Source organism: Patagioenas fasciata, chromosome 17, assembly GCF_037038585.1.
Source record: "Patagioenas fasciata isolate bPatFas1 chromosome 17, bPatFas1.hap1, whole genome shotgun sequence".
NCBI classification, from domain to species: Eukaryota; Metazoa; Chordata; class Aves; order Columbiformes; family Columbidae; genus Patagioenas; species Patagioenas fasciata.
Window position 1 is genome coordinate 3,989,461 of NC_092536.1, and position 19,785 is coordinate 4,009,245.

Genomic DNA, 19,785 nt, shown 5'->3' on the forward strand with positions numbered 1-19,785 from the left:
GACTGCGAGCTGCTGCGGAAAGTGCTTCCTGGTACCCGGAGAAAAGGTTTCTGCAAGAAACGAAACTGAGACGTGTGGAGCTGGCCCGGCCACTGCTGTGGCGCCACCGACATCGTTGTCACTCGGTGTCACAGCTGGGGAACCCTTGCCCAGGTCTTTGCTGTAGATGAGAGATTGTCCGTCGCTTCACAGAAAGGCTGAGAAAGGTGGAAATCTTCAGGCTGGAGGAGATCTCAATGTCACTTGCGGGATCAGAGCAGCTGCCTGGCCCAGTATGAACATCAAAGCCTTTACATATAGAACACACTTTATCACACACTTTATAAATACGATTGGTGGGGAAATAAGAATTGTCACTTGCTGCGCTCATAAAACGATATATCTATACCCACATATGTGTATATACACATGTACCTGTATATATTTTTTTATAACTGTATGTAACACACATCCCCATCAGTGCGCCACACCCTCACAGTGCTTTAGCTCATTCTTTCAAGGCACTTCATTGCCTTTTGCTGCCCCAAAATTCTGGGCCAACTTGCCCCATGCGATGGCCCCAGCCCCCTCCCATGGATAAGCTGACCAGGCACCACAACATGTATTTTAAATATTGCTTCTTTAATAATCTACATCCTGGTATTAACAGTAGCTCCAAAGGAATATACAGCTGACGGGTTCTTTTCTCTTCTGCCCCCGTGTCTCTCCACATCAGTAATTCCTTATTGCTGCAGACTTCTCTACCCCTTGGCTCCCATCGGCCACGGTTAATTTAAGTCTGCTAATTAGCTTAAATATAAAACAGAACTCAACTGATCCCCTGACATTGCTGTAGTAATAAAAAATAGAAAAGGAAAAAAATAAAGGTTGTATCCTTATTGCCAGCGTGTGCCGGTAAATGCTTTTCCCTTCCAAAAGCCCTGTTCTTCGCACCAGTTAAGGCTCGAAACAAAGTCTGATTATCCCTTAGGCTGAAAAAGGGGAATTTAAAAAAATGGTTGCAAGAAAAGCCCAACAGTTTCCTACTTTAAAAACAGTTCACAGTTGTTCAAAAGGGTCTCAGCAGTACAGTAGAGCGCTACATTTACTGAAAAAGTCTAGTGCTGATAAAAACAAACAACAAACCCAAAAGAACCCCAAATTAAATAAACCCAGGAGAGGCAGTTGGCAGGGCAGGGAGTGGAGGGGATCCTGTGCCATCAGGGGAGCCGGCAGAGGCCCCGCTCTGCGGACAGGGAGTGAGTGAAGAAATAAAATTTAAAATATTTTTAAAAAAAAAAAAATCTTTAAAAAAAAAGAAAAATCCAGTTTTCCAGGCCAGGTGGTGAGGAGACCCCGCGCACGAAGGCACAGCAGCGCCAAGGCACCGCGATCCGCTTAACGGCCAGTCAGCCCCTGCTAGAAGTTCACCCCGGGAGGCGCGTCCAGGCCGGCGTCTCGCTCGGGCTGAAACCAGAGCAGAATAAAGCAAAAAATATCAGTCATTTGTGCTGTGAACACCCCCCCGCCGTGTATATTTACCCCAGGGACCCTACCTCCCCGTGGCCTGGCTTCTGGGTGAGGGGCGGCTTCTTGAGGATGCCTCGTCTGGGCGTTGGCGCCGGCTTCGCGTCCCCGTCATCCTCCGCCACGTCGCAGGGCCCGGCCAGGGCGTAGTGCTGCTTCCTCAGCTCGCCCAGGCGCACCCGCTCGCCCTCCAGCCGCTTCTCCAGCTCCAGCACCTTCACCTGTGCCCAAACAGCCATCACGGACCCTGCGACACCCACCCTGGGGCTGCCACATCCACCCCCTCAACCCCGGCGCTTCTGCCGATGAGGGGACTCGTCTTGAGTGGGCCGGAGCAGATGAGCTCTGAAGGTCCCTTCCAAGCCAAACTACTCTATGATTCATGGCCATACCTGTGTTTCCATCTCTTCCTTCTTCAGTTTGATGAGCGACATGCCCGAGAAGTCCATGGTGTCTGTGGAGAAAAGCAGGGTCCTTGCTCAGCACACCCCTCACACGCCAAAGTGCAGCTGGCCGGACAACTCGGCATGTTTGCCAAGTTAGAAAAAGGATTTGGGGTTGGTTTTCTTCCTTTTCTTTCCTTGCAACAACCTCACCTTTCTCCTCAATCTGCTCTTGCCCCGACTTGGTGGAAGCCACCACGTTGGCCGCCATCTCGTTGACGTTGCGCGAGCACTCCTGGAGCCGGCCCAGGTTCCTGCTGTTCTTCTCGGCTTTCACCTGCAAAGAGCACGGAGGCGGCTGTGGGTCCCCACCACAGCCGTGTTCTGCAGAGACACCGAGCACACCGTGTCAGAGCAGCCCTCGGGCATGAAAACCTAGGGGTGAAAAGGATGGACGGACAGAGGGACACACACTTATCTTTGCTGATCCCATCAGGGCCAGTCAAGCTGACCCCCACAAGGCCCTTCAGCCCCAGCACACATGAGCTGAGCACACATGGATAAGCAGCATCGGTGAAGACAGAGCTATTTTTTTCTTAACCACACTCCTAATTTTAAATCATCTACTGTAAAAAGCAGAATGGGCCGTCCTCCCCCCAGCGTGCACCCCCATTTGCTCACAGAAACCTCCACACATCATTTTCACCCACACCAACAGGAAAGGTGGCAAGGACCCAAACCCATCACCCTCAATGTTGGCTGCTGCAGTTGCTTATTTGAGGCTTCCTGCTAGTTATTTAACAATTTCTTTATATAATCAGTTTGACAGGAGGTTTAATACACCTTCATTTCCAAGCCAAGCCCTGCTATGTGTGGGAATATTAATGCAGGTGAAGACACACGGATTAAAATCACAAACTGACTTGAAAATAGGAAGAGCTTCCCCCTTCCTCCCTGCTCCGGGAGGCGGCTGCAGCGCTGGTGAACACGACAGCCACGCACTGCCGCCCCAAAGCATCCATGGGACGAAACCGCGGGAACAAAATGACACAAACTGGACAAGCTGCACACGAACGGTCCCGCTGGGACGCTCACCTTGGAGGCGGCCACCAGCTGGGCCGTGCTCGCCGCGATCTCATGGGAGCAGACGATCAGTTCCTCGTATTTGCCCGTGTGCAGGACGACTCTGTCTGCTGCCTCTCTGCATTACGGATCAGAAGGGAGACAATGTCAGAGATACTCGCTGGGCACTACAAAGCAAGTGCGGGTTATTTACCTCCCACTGTACCCTTAGAAATCAGTGTCAGACTTGGAAGCAGCAGCTTTGTCTGTAATTAGTTAAAGCTCATTTACAAAGCAAATTACTGAAGCCCATATTCAGGGTATAAAATATAAAAGGAGGCAGGATTGTGTTTTTATAATGAAGTGGATGAGATTTTTGAAGGTTTGTCCAAACAAACATCCATCGTTCCTGCACTGGGAGGAGGACACCCTGCCCTGATCCAACCGCCCCGTCCACAGCCATCTGAGCAGCAACCAGGAGTATTTGATTACAGCAAGTGACTGGTCCAACAGGGACTACGATGCTTTATAAGGAATCAGCAATAAAGCTCCATGCAGACCCAGCAGTTTGGGTTGTGGGGTGATGGAGAAGCACGGACTGGCCCTGGGTACGAGCACAGGGACAGGTCCCGGTCCCGGTACCTACACGAGCTGCGTGGCCCCCCAGCCCACCGCCTTGGAGGCAGAGATCAGCCCTTCCGTCCAGCGCGAGTTCTTGGCGTAAAACTCTTGAGTCGTTGCTGCCCCCTGTTGTTAAGAGAATATTATGGCCTGTATTACCTTGTTTCTAATATACAATATATAAATTCCACGTAAAATATCAATATAAAATGTAACAATACATACATTCGTATATAAAGCCATAAATCAAGGGATTGGCAGCATTTCTATGCCCTTCAGGCTGCTCTTACTGCCCTGCTTAAATACGTACCAAAAAAAATAGCTTTGGAGCCCCAAGCCTGCAAATTTGGGCCGGGTTTAAAACACACAAGGTTTTGCAAAGGTGACAGTGATGTGTGTGGAGAGCACAGGGCTGAGCAGCCCGTCCCCAGCAAGCGGGACTGCCGGAGCACCGCTAACACGGGAAAGTGCAAAATTCAATATAGTTCTGCAAATTGTGGGAAATTCCCCCACATTTCATGTCAGTGCAGAGAAAAAAGTGCAGGGGAGGGCTTACCCGGCCACTTTCTACTATCTCCTTCTGCAGGTTCGTAGATGTCATTACAAGAAGTCTAATAGCCTGGAATGAAGAACAGCAGGTTTAGGTGTTTGATGGGGAATTTATAGAGAAGGATTGATGCTGCTGATGGTGGGAAGCTACGGTTTTGCAGTCTTTGTTGTCCCAGCTAGGTTTCTGCAGTACTGACCTTCATTAGGTCTGTGCAGGAGTTCAGAATCCTGTAGGGAAACAAGAAAAGAGGTGTTCAGCATCCTCCAACAGCGTGTCCAGGGAAGAAAGTTTCTCTTCTAAAGAGAATTTTGTGCTCAGCACAGGTTGCCTGTGCAGCTTTGGAGTAAAGCGCAGCTCAGCAGGGTACGGGCACGGGACAGAAACCTCACAACTCACCGCTCGTTCACTTCAAGCTTAACACCCGAGCTCTCGTTTCTGGCCTGGCTCATCATCTCCTGTCAGGAAACAGGAGAGGAAGGTTGGCTATCGTGTTGCTGCGAGGGCGAGCGGGGTGGAGAAGAGAAGGACACTTTGCTGCCCCAAAATGGCCCGTCCTGCAGCTTGGTCTCACCTCTATCCGCCTGACAGCATCCTCAATCGCCTCGGAGGTGGAGGCCATCTCCTTCTCAACCATGTCCCCCAGCTCTTCTTGCTTGATGTCTAAACTCTTGGGTCTCAGCTCCTGCCACAGGAGGTTTCAGGCAGAGGGAGAGAAAGGAATATTTGCAAGGAATAACACCAAACCCAGGTATTTGACCCTTTTTTTTTACCCCATTAAGTAAATAAAGCTGCAGGAGCAGCGTTCTGCAGACCACAAAGGTGGAGGCACACGTGCCACCAACTTGCAGCAAACATGGCACAGGGACCTCAGATGTAATAAATGCCCCAAATCAAGGTGAAAAAACTCAATCACAGGTGTAGTTTTGGCAGGAAGGGGGGTGCGCTGGGCTCCATCTCCTACCTGGGCCAGCTGCAGGACCCCCTGCAGTGCCCGCCGCACGTCCCCCAGCTCGGCACAGCCCAGCGTCTGCTTGTCCTTCAGCTTGCCCAGGTAGTCCAGGCTCTGCTGCCCGCAGTCCCGGCACGTCTCTGTCAGCCCTGCGGAGAGGATGGGTCAGTGCTGAGCCCACACGGGGCAAGGGGTCTCCCCATCTCAGCCCGGCCACCCTCCTCTTCCTCCTCTCTTCAGTTGTGTAATCACAGAATCACAGAATGGTTTGTGCTGAAGGGATCTTCCCAGCTCCCCCAGTGCCACCCCTGCCATGAGCAGGGACATCTTCACCAGCTCAGGTTGCTCAGAGCCCTGTCCAGCCTGGCCTGGGATGTCTCCAGGGATGGTGCATCCACCACCTCTCTGGCCAACCTGGGCCAGGCTCTCACCACCCTCAGGGACAACAATTTCTTCCTCATGTCCAGCCTGAATCTCCCTCCTTTAGTTTCAAACCATCACTCCTTGTCCTATCACAACAGGCCCTGCTCAAAAGTCTGTCCCCATCTTTCTTTTCGGCCCCTTTTAAGCACTGAAAGGCGCAATAAGGTCTCCCTGGAGCTTCTCTTCTCCAGCTGAACACCCCCAGCTATCTCAGCCTGATAGAAATAATGCTGAGCATTGGCAGCATCCAGCAAATTTCTTGCAGAAAAGGATAAATCAGTTTCCATGAGTAAAGTGACGTTCCTGGTGCAGGAAGGGGCATTGAAAGGGAGGGAATGTCATGGAGTACAGGGAGCTGGGGGGACGGTGGGAAGATCTACCCCACACGCAGCCTCCACCCGAGGGGGCTTTAACACAGCCACCCCAAAAATAAGCCCCACAAGCCAAAAGCAACCCCAACATCCACTGCATCCACCCACACACAGCACTCACGGTCAGCGTGGTCGGTGGGAGCCAAGTGGGACGTGGCGCTGCCGTTCACGATGGTGTCGGCCATCAGGTGTGCGAAGAGGGCCAGAGCCCCCACCAGCCCTGCGGCATCTGCCCATGAGAGGACATGGTCAGGCGCTGCTGGTCGGGGCACCACTGGCCATGCCCTGAGAGCTGCAACCCCCCAGGGGATCAGTACAAGCGCTTGGAGAGGTCATTATTGTCTCCTCCAGCTTGCGAGTTGCTCCATGGGGACCCCTCAACTCCATCCCCCACGTCCTCCCATCGCCAGGGCATTGCGCACTTGCCAACAGCCCCAAAGCAGCCAGGGGCTGCTGGATGTATGAAAATAAATGCAAGATGCAAGCGATGCCACCGATCCCAGCCCCAGGTACCTGCCATGGAGGCCACGTACTGCACGTGTCCGTTCTCCAGGCTGCCCGTGGACTCCAGCGCCGCCTGCGCACGGCTGAGCAGGTAATCTGCAACCAATTTAGCTTCATTAGCACAGGGTCTGAATGAGCACGAGTGCTGACTTCACAGGGCACCACTGAGTGGAAGCCAAGATGGTTTGAGTCCTCACAGCCACAGCTGGGGAGCATTAAGTCATTAAAGCCAAATAATGCTGAGACCCAAGCTAAAAATGTATCCCTGAGAAGTCGGACTCCAACCTCGAGTGTCATGTTTGGTGGGAAAAGATGCCTGGAGGTAGCTGAGATGCAACATTATGTGTCTCAGAAGAAGGGGCTGTGGGTCACAGCCCCATGGTTGAGCAGGAGGTACCTGGGGAGCTGGTGCAGCGGACATGCAATGGGTCATCCAGCTTGGCCACCGCGTCCCGGAGGATGTCCTCGGCCTCCCGCACCGTCTCCTGCAGGATGCTGAACTGCTCGTCCAGCAGCTTCTGCTGCAGACTCTGCTCCTGGTTGCTCTGTGGGGCAGGAGGAAGAGCCAAGTGGCACAACGGGGACACAGGACCCCTGTCACCATGGTCCCATCACCAGTGTATCCCTTGAGAACCCATTTGCATGATCAGACTCAAACACACCATTTTTACTGGTGCAAGTCACAACCCACTGGCTACATCGGTGATGGCTGAGCCCCCCTACCACTCAGCACCCCAAAGACACGTCTTGCCCCAGTGAGCAGAGGGGCAGTGGGCTCTCCACACAACATCATACCTTCTCCAGGAGCCGGCCCTGCAGCTCGTGGATCTCCCGTGTGGCCTTGTCCACCTCCTGGCTCCGCTGCAGCTCCTTCTCCTCGATGAGGCCACGTGCGGAGAGCAGCTCGCACTCCTTCTCGCTCACCGACCGCCTCAGCACCTCCTTCTCGGCCTGCAGAGCCTCCACCTGGGCGCTGAGCTCCGTGCTGGCCTGCCAGTGGGGACAGGAGAGCCCTGCCACTCACCTGTCACCATGTCACAAGCCCAAAGGTTATGCGGGGGGAGCTGAGGACAAGCCCAGCTCATGACACTGATGGGGCAGACCCATGTTAAGCCCCACAAGGGCTCCCTGTGCTGTTTGCACCACAGTGGTGGCAGGGACGCCGTCTTGCATGTCAGGGACATGTGATGGGGATTGGGGTGCACCCCATGCCCCCCACCTCGTACCTGCTTGGCGTGGCTGAGCGAGTGCTGCGCCTGGTCCAGCTCGTCCCGCCGCGTGTCCAGCTCCTGCCGCAGCTGCTCCAGCTGCACGCTCTGGTCCTCCAGCTGCAACCGCACACCATGCCAGGGGCTCAGCTGCTGCCACTGCGCTCCAGCCCCGCTCCGCACCGGCACACGGCCAGGATCGGGGCAACAAACCCAGACACGTTTTCCGGGAGAGGTTTTCAGTGTCTTGGGGGGACTCATTTCCCCAAGGCAGGAATTTTGGGAGCAACCCCCAGCTTGGGTCCCAGAAAGCAAAAGCACCCAAACCCATCAGTTTGCACTGTGGCATTTTCTCAGGGGAAGAAAAGGCAGATTTGGGCAAGAAGGAATAAAGCGCGCATTAAACAAAACTTTCCTAAGTAGCCAGGGCAACTCCTTCCAAAATCAGGGACCAACATCAACCACCCTCAAACTGTGCACAACCACTGCGTGTCCCGGGCTGGGGAGGGCTCGGTGCCAGGCGGTGAAGCCCCACGGAGGGGAAGGACCAGGCTGTGCTGGCTCACCTTCATCTCGGCCTCTCGCTTCACCTGCTCCACCTGGAACGCCAGCTGCTCCTTGACGCGTGCCACCTCCTCCTGGCTCTGCTGCGTGACCGTCAGCTGCTTGGCAGTGTCGGCGTTCTGTGTGGGGACATGGGGTTTAATGGGTGTTCAGAGGTGGGACCCTGGCCATTGCTGCGCTCATTCTGACCAAATTCTGGCTCGGGGGATAGCTCCAAGATGCGTTTCTCATGGCCTCTGACTGCCAGGGGACACAAGACCAAGTGCCGGGTCTTGAATTTGGATCACAACAACCCCAGGCAGTGCTACAGGCTCAGGGAAGAGCAGCTGGAAAGTGCCTGGCGGAAAGGACCTGAGGGTGTTGGTTGACAGTGGCTGAATATGAGCCAGCCTGTGCCCAGGTGGCCAAAAAGGCCAACAGCATCCTGGCTGGTATCAGCACTGGTGTGGCCAGCAGGATGAGGGCAGTGACTGTCCCTGTGCTGGGACCTGGGGAGGCCAAACCGCGAATCCTGGGGTCAGTGGAACAGGCTGCCCAGGGCAGTGGTGGAGTCACCATCCCTGGAGGGTTGGACAGATGGAGATGAGGTTCTCAGGGACATGCGGTAGCACCAGGGGTGGGTTAATGGTTGGACTTGATGATCTTGAGGGTCTTTTCCAACCAAAATGTTTCTGTGATTCTCTGAATTCAACAGGTGCCCCCTGCCCAGTGCACCCACTGGGTGTAGGACGACGGGACCGGTACAGGTTGGGGCTGGGCACACACAAGCCCCATCAGCAGTGGCAGAGGGACAGAGGCAGTGGTGTGTCCCTGCCTGGCACAGGCAGCAGCGTTACCTTCCTCAGGAGCTCAGCGTGTATGTTGATGAGCTCACTGTGCTTCTCCTTCAGCTTTGTGTAGCGGATCTCAGTGGCGCTGGCTTTCTCTGGAACGGGTTGAAAAAGCATCAGCAACCGCGGTGGGGGTGTCCCGCAGACGATGGGTTCTGTAGGGCACCTACTTTCTGCTTCAGCGCAGAGTCGCTGGGACCTGTCGCTGTCCTGCTTCACCCTCTGCAGCCTCTCCAGCTCATCCCGCAGCTGCTCGTTGTCCACCAGTGCCTTCTGCTTCTGCTTGCGCTGCTCCTCCACTTCGCCCTCCAGGCTGTTCACCTGTGCCTTGAGCTGCGTGATGTACCGCTGCGCCTGTGGGACACCAGGGGGGACTTGGGGACAGCCCTGCACCACTGCCAGCAGCGGCTGTGCCCTCCCCAACATCCCTATCCAGGTGTGATTTGGGAAAAGCAGCCACGAGATGCAGATGAAGGTTGTCCTGTCGGCACCTGCAGCCACTCTGTCCCCACTGCAAGCAGTGGGTCGGGATGCTGAGGGACAGGTCTCATGCGTCCCCTCCCCATCGGCATCAGGAGTGAGGTTCTGGCACAGGGAGAGGCCCCAAAACACAGCACTGGGTGCCAGGACCCCACTCCTGCTGCATCCCACTGGGGCTGCCATGCTACAGCACCAAAAAACACCCTGTTCTCCCACACCGGCTGCTCCCCAGCCAGGCTTTACCTCCAGTTTAATCTTCTCCATCTCTGCACGGAGCATCTCCACCTCCTTCTTCAGGCTCTCGATCTGTGCGTCTCTGCAGAGAGAGGCAGGTTGGCCCCACTCCACAGCGTCCCCCCTCCGTGCCACCAGAGATCTTCGTACCTGTCGTCCCGAATGCCGTTGGGTGGCCCGAAGGTTTGCTCAAACATATCTGAGGTGATCTGGAGAAGAGAGAGGGTGCCAAGTTGAGCCAGGCTGCAGGTGCCTGTCCCCGCTGTCCCAGGGTCCCCATCCCATCCCCGTGTCCCCACCTGTGGCTCTGTGGTGGAAACCGTGCTGATTTCAATGAGGTTCTCTGGCTCCTCGTCCTCAGGGGCTTCCTCGGGGATGACGACCACCGGCTTCACGTGCTCGGCCAGCGCAGACGCCCGCAAGAAATTTGGGGGGCTCTGCAGGGACACAGAGTTGTGGTGGCGTTGCCTGGGGTTTTGGGGACCACCACACACAGACCCCCAAGAGGAGGGAGGTAACCATCCCCCTGCTGCCGAGATGGGCTGGTGGGTCCCTCCGCAGCATCCCCAGACCTCAAACTCACCCATGGGGACACCCTCATGTACCACCTACAACCAAAATCCCACCGTACCTCTGGTAGCCGGGGGATCTGGATGAGCCGCTTGAAATACAGCATGTCAGATGCTTTCTTGAAGAAGTTTTTGAGGCTGGAGAGGGGGGAAAGAAAAACCACTCACAGGGAAGGCAGTGGGGCTTGGCAGGAGGGAGGGGACCCCACCACCCAGCTCGGCCCCACGTTACCTGCGGAACTGCTCGTGGAAACGGTCTCGGTGGCCCTGCAGCGTGTCGGCTGGCAGACCTGCACAGAACCACGGAATGTCCCGAGTTGGAACGGACCCACAAGGATCATCCTACTCCTGTCCCTGCATCCCTGCAGCAACGGAGGGGACAGCGGGACTGATCTGGGGCCACAAACTTATCCACATGCGTCTGGATCCCTCCAGCTCCAAAAGCCGGGGGGTGAAGGCCAGAAGGGAGCAGGATGTGAGGGGCTGGGATGGGAGTGGGGTGTCCCCACCCCTGGTGCAGGGGAAAAGGCAGCTGTGGGAACCACAAAATACCCACGTGAAGCCCCTGGTGCCGCACTGCCCAGCAACAGAATAATAGAATCATTTCGGTTGGAAGAGACCTTCAAGATCATCAAGTCCAACCATAACCCAACACTGGCACCAACCCATGGCCCTGAGAACCTCATCTATGTATCTTTTAAATGGTGACTCCACCACTGCCCTGGGCATCCTGTTCCAATGTCCTACAACCTTTACCGGGAAGAAACTGTTCCCAAGATCCAACCTAAATCTCCCCTGGAGCAACTTGAAGCCATTTCCTCTCATCCTATTGCTTGTTCCTTGGGAGAAGAGACCAAAACCCTGTGCAGGGGGCTGGTGGACCAGGGCACATTGGTTTGAATTCATCTAGAACCAATCCTTTTAATTCCTTCACCCTGGCTGTCTCTGAGCGATGGAGCAGGTCCCTAGAGCTCGCCTGGGATACAGGGACATGGTGACAGGTGTCTCCATCCACACAAGCCTGATTCCCAAACCCAGACAGAAGGCAAATCTGGGAAAAGAAGAGCGCGGGGCCCATCCCTGGGGACTCACAGGAGTGCAGCTTGAACATCAGCTTGACGGCGTAGTGGTAGAGGTGGCTGCAGTCCTGGATGACCTGGATGAGGGGGGCCAGGCGGCACTGCACCGCCGACATCTGCGACACGGCCATCGAGGTGTTGAGCTGCCTGAAAACTGGAGGGTTGAGCGCGGTGAGGCGCCGGCGCCGTGTTTGCGGAGCCGTCCTGCGCCGGGAGACTTGGATTGATCATTAACCGCCACGGATGTGGCTTTGCCAGGACATGGGGTAAATGCCAGGGTTGTTGCCCGTCCTGTCCTACCGAGCTGGGAAAATCCCCCCTCTGTGCAAGAAAGACACCCAAAAGTGGCACAGTGACAGAGAGAAAGGGTGCTCAGTTCTGACCCCGATACCCTGACCCCAAAAAGGAGAGATTTAACCCCAGGATGATGCAAAGGCAGGACAGCTGAGCTCAGGAGCTCCTGCTGCATGATGCAGCCAAGGGGTTTTGCTCTGCTATACAGGGTGTTTCAAAAAGATGGAACCAATTTCAAAGCTGTATATTTCACAATGGAAACATGTTACAATTACCCCAAAATTTACAAACGGTTTAATGAGTTATCAAGTTTTAGTAACCTGTTTATAAATGCTCTATGTTCCCTCCACCTGCTGTATGGACAACATCGAGATGATCATTGAATTCACGTCAAAATCTTTCTGAAACACCCATATTTAACGGTGCAAGGAGCTAGGAGAGGATCGCAGGGCAGGGGACGGACCCGTTGGCACCGCGGCCTCGCCTGCCCCGGCTTGGAAACAGATCCCTTCCCTTGGCAGAAATCCAGCCAGCACATCCACGCCGGCTTCTTCCCTGCTCAGCTTTAAAGTATTTATGAATAGAAATTCTCTGTATAAGTGGGTCAGGAGGAGAAGCGAGAGGCTGACGGGAGCCGGGAACACGGTCTCTCCTGCTGTGCCCTGTTTTCCAGGGCAGCAACGTGTTCTTGACCCACGACTGAGGAGGAAACCGCTGCATTTTTAAGCCATCTAAAAATTCCTGGAGAAGGAGGTGAGAGAAGCAAACATGGGCAGGGGCCTCCAGCCCTCCCCAGAGGACAAAACGAGTATTCAGAAAGAGGTACAGCCTCATCCTCTGCTTCAGGGGGACAGAAAGGATTTGGGTAATGCATATGATTAACATCGTTACACCAAAAAGAAATAAAAACACATTTCAGAGCAGCACCGCTCTGAAAACAACACTGCATTGCTCAGGTGGGCTAAAACCAGCCACGTTCCAGAAATATTTTCCTACAACCGCCTCTAGAGAGCATCAACGGGAAATCTGGCTGAGAAACGACCTCAGACACCGAGGAGGAGGAGGAAGAGGAGGAGGAGGAGGAGGAGGAGGAGGAGGAAGGAGCTGAGCCTCTGACCTCAGCTCAACTCCCTTCCAGACCAAAGAGCGAAACTATTGCTCAAGAGCCCCGGGGCGAGCGGGAGGGACCAGCCGCCTCCTCACCTGACTCCGACAGCTTCAGCTCCCAGTCCAGGTAGTCAAACAGCTCCACCGTCAGCTGGAAGCTGCCAAAAAAACCCCAAAAAATCCCATCACACAGCGGCAGAGACATCCTTGCTCCGGCTGCTCATGTTTGCTGCAGGTCCCTGCACCACCACCAAGTCAGATTGATAAGAATTTGGCGGTTTTGCTTCCTGAATTCATGCTCCTCATCACTTTGTGGGTGCAGGAGGAATCAGGCACCATCCAACCAACTTATGGAGCACCAATGGGTGCCCTGGACAGGAGCCATTTCTTTAGGAGGACGCTGCCAGCCGGGTGGCACAGAGCTGGCGACCACACCGGGACACTCACATGTTGTTCACGTCCGTCCCCGCCGTCTTTTCCAGCACCTCATCTGACACCTCGAGGCCTGGGGGGAACTCGGGATGCTTGTGAAAGGAAAAACAAAACAGAACAGTAGTTGCTGGTTTTGCTGATGTGACACAAGCCCCATTGACACCCCCCACCCTGGCACGGTGGGGTGTGGAGGCAGCAGAGGGTCTCACCTTGACGTGGAAAGAGATCTTGGTGAGGAGGAGCCGTGTGTAGATGCTCACCAGCTGCCCGTACCTGTCGTGCAAATGGCCCTGCCAGAGACACGAGGGGAAATGTGGCGAATCCCGAGCGATGCAGCTGGATCCAGCAGAGCCCGTGTGTGCTGGTGACCCTGCGCCAGCTCTAGGGTTCTCACCCTCTTGCCCTTCACCATGTATGTAACGATCACGTTATTTCAGGTGATACTTTGCTTTCCTCATGCCCATGATATTTTTCAGCACCCACCTCCAAACCCCCTGGAAGGCACAAACCTCCAGTTCCCCCCACTCACCCACAGGTCCCCCGTCTCTCGGATGTTGCTGCGGTACCGCTGGCAGTCCTGGAGGACCTGGGGACAAAATCAGCAGGAATGGGGCATGGCTGGGCTGGCATGGAGCTGGGCAAGCATCCACCTGCCCTAAAACTGGGAAGAACATGGACCCGGCCCCTCGTGCCGCTCCGGCTTTGGGAGTAGAAGTTCAAACCCTCCAATGGCAGACAGAGGTTGGGGCTTTGAATGGGAAGGTTTCAAAGATGTGAGGTAACAGAGAGCTTCATGGCTTGGAGAAGGTGGGCAGGACAGGGAAGGAAACCCCCCCTCTGTGCAGAGGAACGTCAGCAAGAGCCAAAACTTGAGTTTCCAAGGGGACACTCACATTAGGGTGGCCGTCGCGCAGGACCTTGTGCAGGACGTGGCAGAACTTCCAGCTGAGGATGGCACTGCTGGGCAGGGGCAGCCCGATGGCGTAGGACCAGAAGGTGAACGCTCCCTTCTCATGGTGCGTCCCCAGGATGATCCCTGCCCTGTGGTCAAGGCCAACGGGACACAGACGGGAGCAGGGGACAGGCTGGGCTGGGGACTGCTCCTGGTGAACTTGCATTAAAAAGGGGGCACGCACCGAGCGTGCCGCAGGCACAGAGATCAGCGGCACAATGCTGCACCCGCAGATAAGACCCCATTTATTTTCTCCTGGTGCACCTTGCCCTGCCGCAGGGCACACTGGGGCCCTTTGCATTTTATTGCCAAAGAAATGCCAATGTATTGCTCTGCCCATTTGCATTTTTGCTGATGGACAAACCTACATGATGCCACCCCCCAACCAAGCTCTGAGGGGTCTCCTCTCTCCCAAACTGCCCACGGGGTGAAACCCGTCCAGCCTTGGCACTGGGTCTGCTCCGCACTGCCCAGGCGAGCCGAGGGAAAGGATACGGCGGGCATGTTTCTCCTTCACCGGTGCCTCTTGATTGTTTATGGCTTTGCTGATGCTGATGGCCTGGGAGAGGAGGGGAGAGCAGCCGTCAGACACAGCATCACCCTCACGGCTGCCCTGTCCCCCCCAAAGTGAAGCACTGGCGCCTTTGGGGAATATCCTGAATTTTATAACACATTTGTCGCCTCAAAGCCATTTGTGACGCACCAAAGTAGGCATTTTTACCCACAAACAAAGCGGCCTGTTGAACCCCCATCTCCAGCACGACGGCTCGGAGCTGGGCCACCACCAACCACGCTGCTGATGCTCCTGCTGTCCCCGCACCAGAAAACAAATCTTTGCATTTTTGCAGCCTGAACTCAGCACCGTGCCTGGGGAGCGCTAAGGCACAACAGCCAGATGCCAAATTCCAGACTTGTTTGTCTAATCACAAGGAGCCTTTGAACCAGGGGGGTGGTGGGGGATTTTTGATGCCGTTGCTGTGAGCAAACAGCACCTGGGGACACGCAGCCCCCGGGTAAGGAGGGAGCGGCGGTCGCGATGCTCAGCGGAGCAAAGATCCAGAGCAATGTGATCATCAAAGGAGGATTATCTATATTTTAATGTGTTTTATCACAGCACACTTTGATTTATGGGCTTATTCCAACAGATGACCCCGGACAGGGGTCAGTTGTTGCATGATGAGTTGCTGTGATTGATGAGGATCTTCCTTCTCCTCGCTGGGTCCTCAACGGTGCTGCTTTGCCCTCGCACAGCGCCCGGGCTGTGCCCGTGAGCCCTCGGTCACCGGCAGAGGAAAAGGTCCCAGCCGGGAGGGCAGGAAGCGGCTCCGCCACCGGCGCTCGTGCCGGAAGAGAAACGCGGTCCCTCCCTGCAGCCCCACGAGCCATGAAACCTCAGAAAAATCTCCTCTCCCCTCCTGGGGAAAGCACCTGCTTTGACACGGCTGGTTGTCTCTGAATTGAGGCGTTTTCTTGCAGGAGGAAATCGAGAACAAGTTATCAAGCGCTCCTGACTTATGCAGGAGGAACCTGACACGCTGCCCAAGGGGCGATGCTGCAGGTATCAATACACCCAATCCGCCCTGAATCAGCCCAAAATGGCCATGCCCGCAACTTGGGCACAACAGCGGCAAAAATGCTGTGAATGCATCCCAAAAAGTCACCCAGACCTAAAATACCGAGCCCAGTCACTGAGAAAAGATGCTGGTTTTGCCCTTCCTGGTGCAGGGGAAGCCCCGGGCATTACCCCGCCATGTGGGGCCATAAAGCAGCAGCGGAGTTAAGCTGGCGACTCGCTGTAATCCTCTTATCCCCGAAGGTTAATGAGCCTGGAGTGCCCGGAACAGGCACTTGCAGTGCAGCTGCCTCTCCCAAAAGCTCCCGGCACCTCCGCAACCGCCCAAAAACATGGAGCAGGTGGAGATGCTGCATCCCTGCCCGCCGCTCAGACGGTGAGATGTGCCACAGGTCCTCAGGGCTGCCCCCGTCTCCCAGTACAACACCAAAGCGATGGCTTATTGAGAGAAAGCAAGGTTTATCACGTGCCGGAGAGCAACGAGCTGATGGTTTTGCAAGGCAGGGCTTGGAAACGCATCTCACAGCAAAGAGCTGCTAAAGGGGTTATTGCATCTTATTGAGGTGCATTGCACAGAGGGGAGTAGGGCAGACACAGCTCCCAAACCTGGGTTTTCACCGCCCACCGTGTGCGGGAGCAGCATGATGTGCTCGTCCCAACTCATCATGCTCGTTCCAACTCATTGTGCTCATCCCAACCCACCAGTGGGAGCCAGGCTCAGCCTGGAGCCCCATGGGGCTGGGAGGAGGCGATGCCAGAGGGGTCGATGTGTGAGACGAGGGCAGACCCCCCAGGAAAGAAAACACTGTCCCATGTACCCGGGGACAGGAGCTCGGCCACCTGGCACTGCATGGCAGGACAGGGATAGGGGTGGGATCCATCTGGCCCATTCCAAAACCAGGCTGTAATTCCCATTGGTGCTTGTGGTTTTATTGTGTTTATCGCCCATAATTTCATTTCCAGCCCAACCAGCCAAAATTCAGCCCAGGAGCTGCCGGAGAGGCTGGTTTCACCCTCGGTGATTCAGTGCAGAGGTTTCACCTGAGCCACTCGACATCCAGCACAGCGCAGCTGACCCTACAGGGGCAGCCCCCAGCACCACTGTGACAGGGACACTTCACCCAGTGTGGTCCCAAATAAACCATGGTGGCACTAAACCAATGCCAGTCCCTTGGGGCTGCTGGCTCAGGTGTGCTTTCTCGGGCTCCAAACCCCGGGCTGGCCAGGAGGTCCCCAAAAAGGGGATGGTGGGACCAGAGATGAGTACAGGTGGTGCTGCAGCCTGGGATGCATGTGCCTCTTCAGGACATCCCCGCCTGGAGAGGCTGGGCCGTGGAGGACAGCTCTGAAATAGGGAGATTCACCTTCAGCCTGGCCTCTTGGGACGTCATCAGCACATCTGGAGACGGGCAGGTCCTGGTTGTCACTGCAGATGTGCAACCAGTCCAGCCAAAACTTTGTGTCACCTGCGGCTGGTTCCCCACGGCTGCCAGGGAGCGGAGCAGCCCCAGCCCCACCGGTGGGGGGTGCGACCCAAAACCCGCCCAGCCGCGGGCTGCGGGAGCCCACACGGGTGCAGCCCGAACACCTTGCTCACAGCCCTCACGTACCAAGCCAGTGACTAAAGCCGGGATCAAAGCGCCCAAATGAAGGAGTGCAGTTTACATCCACCCTTTCTTTCCAGGCTGCTTTTAATTACGGCGTGATCCTCCCCGCCTACAGCTCCCCAAAACCCCAGCATCCCACGGGGACGCAATCCCCACCTGGCAGGTGGATGCCGGGTCCCAGCGCGACGCCGGAGCAGGGGGTGATTTTTTGGCAGCAGGACATTGAGCTGGAAATCTCCCCGGCCCAGCAGCACAAAGGCTGCCAGATCAGCTAAACTACAAACGGCTGCTCCGGAGTTCCCTTCCTAATGCTTTTCCATCGCAAATTACACCGAAAAAGCCCCACTCGGTAGTCACACACACCATATTCCTGGCAGCTCCAGAGCTTGCTGGATTTTTAACCTTCTTGTTTAAAAAAAGCAAAAATTGGCTGTGGAAAAGAGCGAGTTTTGCCTCCTGCCAGGCTGCAGAGCGAGTGCCCGCTGCCGAATGGCAGCTTCCCACCTCCCACGCGCGGTCGCTCCGACGGGGACGTCTCCATCACCCCGACACAAGACCTTGAAAAGCTTTTTCAGGGAAAGTGGGTGAGTTTTGCATCAACCATGAGCACCCAGGATCACACCGGGGCCAACAACCCCCGTTTGCATCCACAGGCACCGACCCGGCCCTCGCTGGAGAAAGGAGATGGGGCGCTTGGATTTGGCACCATCATTTTCCAGGGTGGTGGGAAATCCTCAGCCAGGAAAGGTTCACACAGAGGATGTGCCACCGACCGCCCCGCGGTACAAAGGTGACCAGTGGCCATCTCCCTGGCAGCTATAATTAGACGTAAAAGGCAGATCGATACCCGTGTACTGACATTGGAACCGCTTTGCTTTCACCCGAAGCACCGCTATGAGAAGCCGCATTAGGATAAAGCCCCTTTAGGAGAGTTTTTCAGCAGATGCTGGAAAAAAAGGTCACTTTGGGTGGTGGTGGAAATGACTGTCAAGCAACGAGCCCCAGGTTGAGCTCTAATGTAGAGCGACCACCCGCTCACCCTGTACGTGGCTCTGCCACAAGTAAAGTTGCACCCACGTGGGCACAAATCCCACCGAAAAGCCCAAAACATCACAGAGGGGTGGGCGGGAGGGGGGAGGACGCGCTCCTGCCGCTGGCGCAGTCTGCCCTTCGGCGCACGAGGCAGCGCTTGCACCGCATTTCCTACCCAGCACGGCTGAGCAGCACCGTGACCCCGCGAGGCCCAAAATCACCACCTGGCTTCGCTGACGCTCTCCAGGACTGAACCATCCCAGGGGCTGGGGAAGGACCAGCAAAGGGGCAAAGCAGAAAAACACCTGCAATTAATTTGCAGACTGAGAAATTTCAGAGGGGTCAGAGATGCCTGCCAGGAGGTTGTCATTATTTTTGCTGGGGCAGCGGGTGAGCCTGTCCCTCTGTCCATCTCTGCCCACGGCTGTTGGAGTGATTAATTTCCCATAAGCCGTACACCAGTTCTGTCAGTGCCCGAGCATCGCCCACCCCACGGGGGCTGCAGGAAGGGCTAGGACACCCCCATCCACGCCAGACATCGTGGGGCACTAACGCGTTGGGGCTTTGTTCGCACTCTGCCACCCCCTTCGGGACCGGCCACCCCAAACCCCCCATGGAGACCCCACGTGTGACCCATCCCCGCTGCCGAACAGCCCCCGGTTTTGTCGGGCAGCCCCTGGCACCACGGGGCTGGGATCGGCACCGAGGGACATTGCAGGGATGCAGAGATGCTCGGTACCGGGGCGCTGGGTACCGGGCGCACAGCCCCGTCTCTCCTCTGCGGTGGCCCCGGGCTTGGCCGCGCTCCCGCCGGCACGGCCGGGGCCGTAAACTTTCCGTGTTTGCTCACGGCCGTGTTTACCTGCCGATAAGGCCCGAGCGGTGCGGGGGGCACGCACCGCCTGCCGGGGCTCTGCTGCCCGCCGGGACGGCGGCGCACGCCGCGGACGCGGCCCCGGTGCCCGGACCGGGAGCGGCGGGACCGTCCTGGGGCCGCGGCGGGAGGAAGCGGTGGGGCAGGCGGGGGATCGTGCGCCGCACCGGTAGTGGGGACAGACGGACGAGCGGACAGACGGACGGACGAGCGGACAGACGGCGGCCGCGCCACCCCACCGGGGGTCCCCGGAGCCTCGCGGGGACCCACCTCCCCCTTTCCCGCTGAGCCTCCCCGTGAAGCGCAACCCGAGGCGATGCCTCATGAAGCGGAGCGGGCCGGTCACGCAGCGCCCCCAGCCCGAGCCGGTACCGGGAACCGCAGCCGGTACCGGGTGCACCTTCCCCGCCCCCTTCCGCCGCCCTTGCCTGGCTCTTGTCGAACTGCTCCCGCTCCGCCTCCAGGCTGTGCCCGCCGCGCCGGCTCAGCACCCGCGCCGGGACGCTCTTGATGCTGTTCATGGCGGGGCCGCGCGCACCGGGCTCCGCGCCCCGCGCAGCTCCGACCGGCGCCGCCCGCCG

General features: G+C 56.5%; 1 protein-coding gene across 1 annotated transcript; it reads right to left on the reverse strand.

Annotated features, from left to right (window-relative positions):
- Positions 1 to 602: 602 nt before the first annotated feature.
- HIP1R (huntingtin interacting protein 1 related) lies at positions 603 to 19,785 on the reverse strand. Its single transcript, XM_065851734.2, has 32 exons — positions 19,633 to 19,785; positions 14,614 to 14,677; positions 14,060 to 14,202; positions 13,696 to 13,752; positions 13,376 to 13,456; positions 13,182 to 13,258; positions 12,831 to 12,892; positions 11,347 to 11,487; positions 10,487 to 10,544; positions 10,317 to 10,392; positions 9,985 to 10,122; positions 9,836 to 9,894; positions 9,695 to 9,767; positions 9,142 to 9,325; positions 8,978 to 9,066; positions 8,144 to 8,260; positions 7,596 to 7,697; positions 7,165 to 7,359; positions 6,767 to 6,914; positions 6,379 to 6,465; positions 5,987 to 6,094; positions 5,084 to 5,220; positions 4,694 to 4,804; positions 4,519 to 4,577; positions 4,319 to 4,349; positions 4,129 to 4,191; positions 3,598 to 3,698; positions 2,985 to 3,090; positions 2,103 to 2,226; positions 1,899 to 1,960; positions 1,536 to 1,727; positions 603 to 1,446 (listed from the first exon to the last, which is right to left on the reverse strand). The coding sequence occupies exons 1-32, from the start codon at positions 19,723 to 19,725 to the stop codon at positions 1,399 to 1,401; spliced, it is 3,186 nt and encodes a 1,061-aa protein (XP_065707806.1). The 5' UTR covers positions 19,726 to 19,785; the 3' UTR covers positions 603 to 1,398.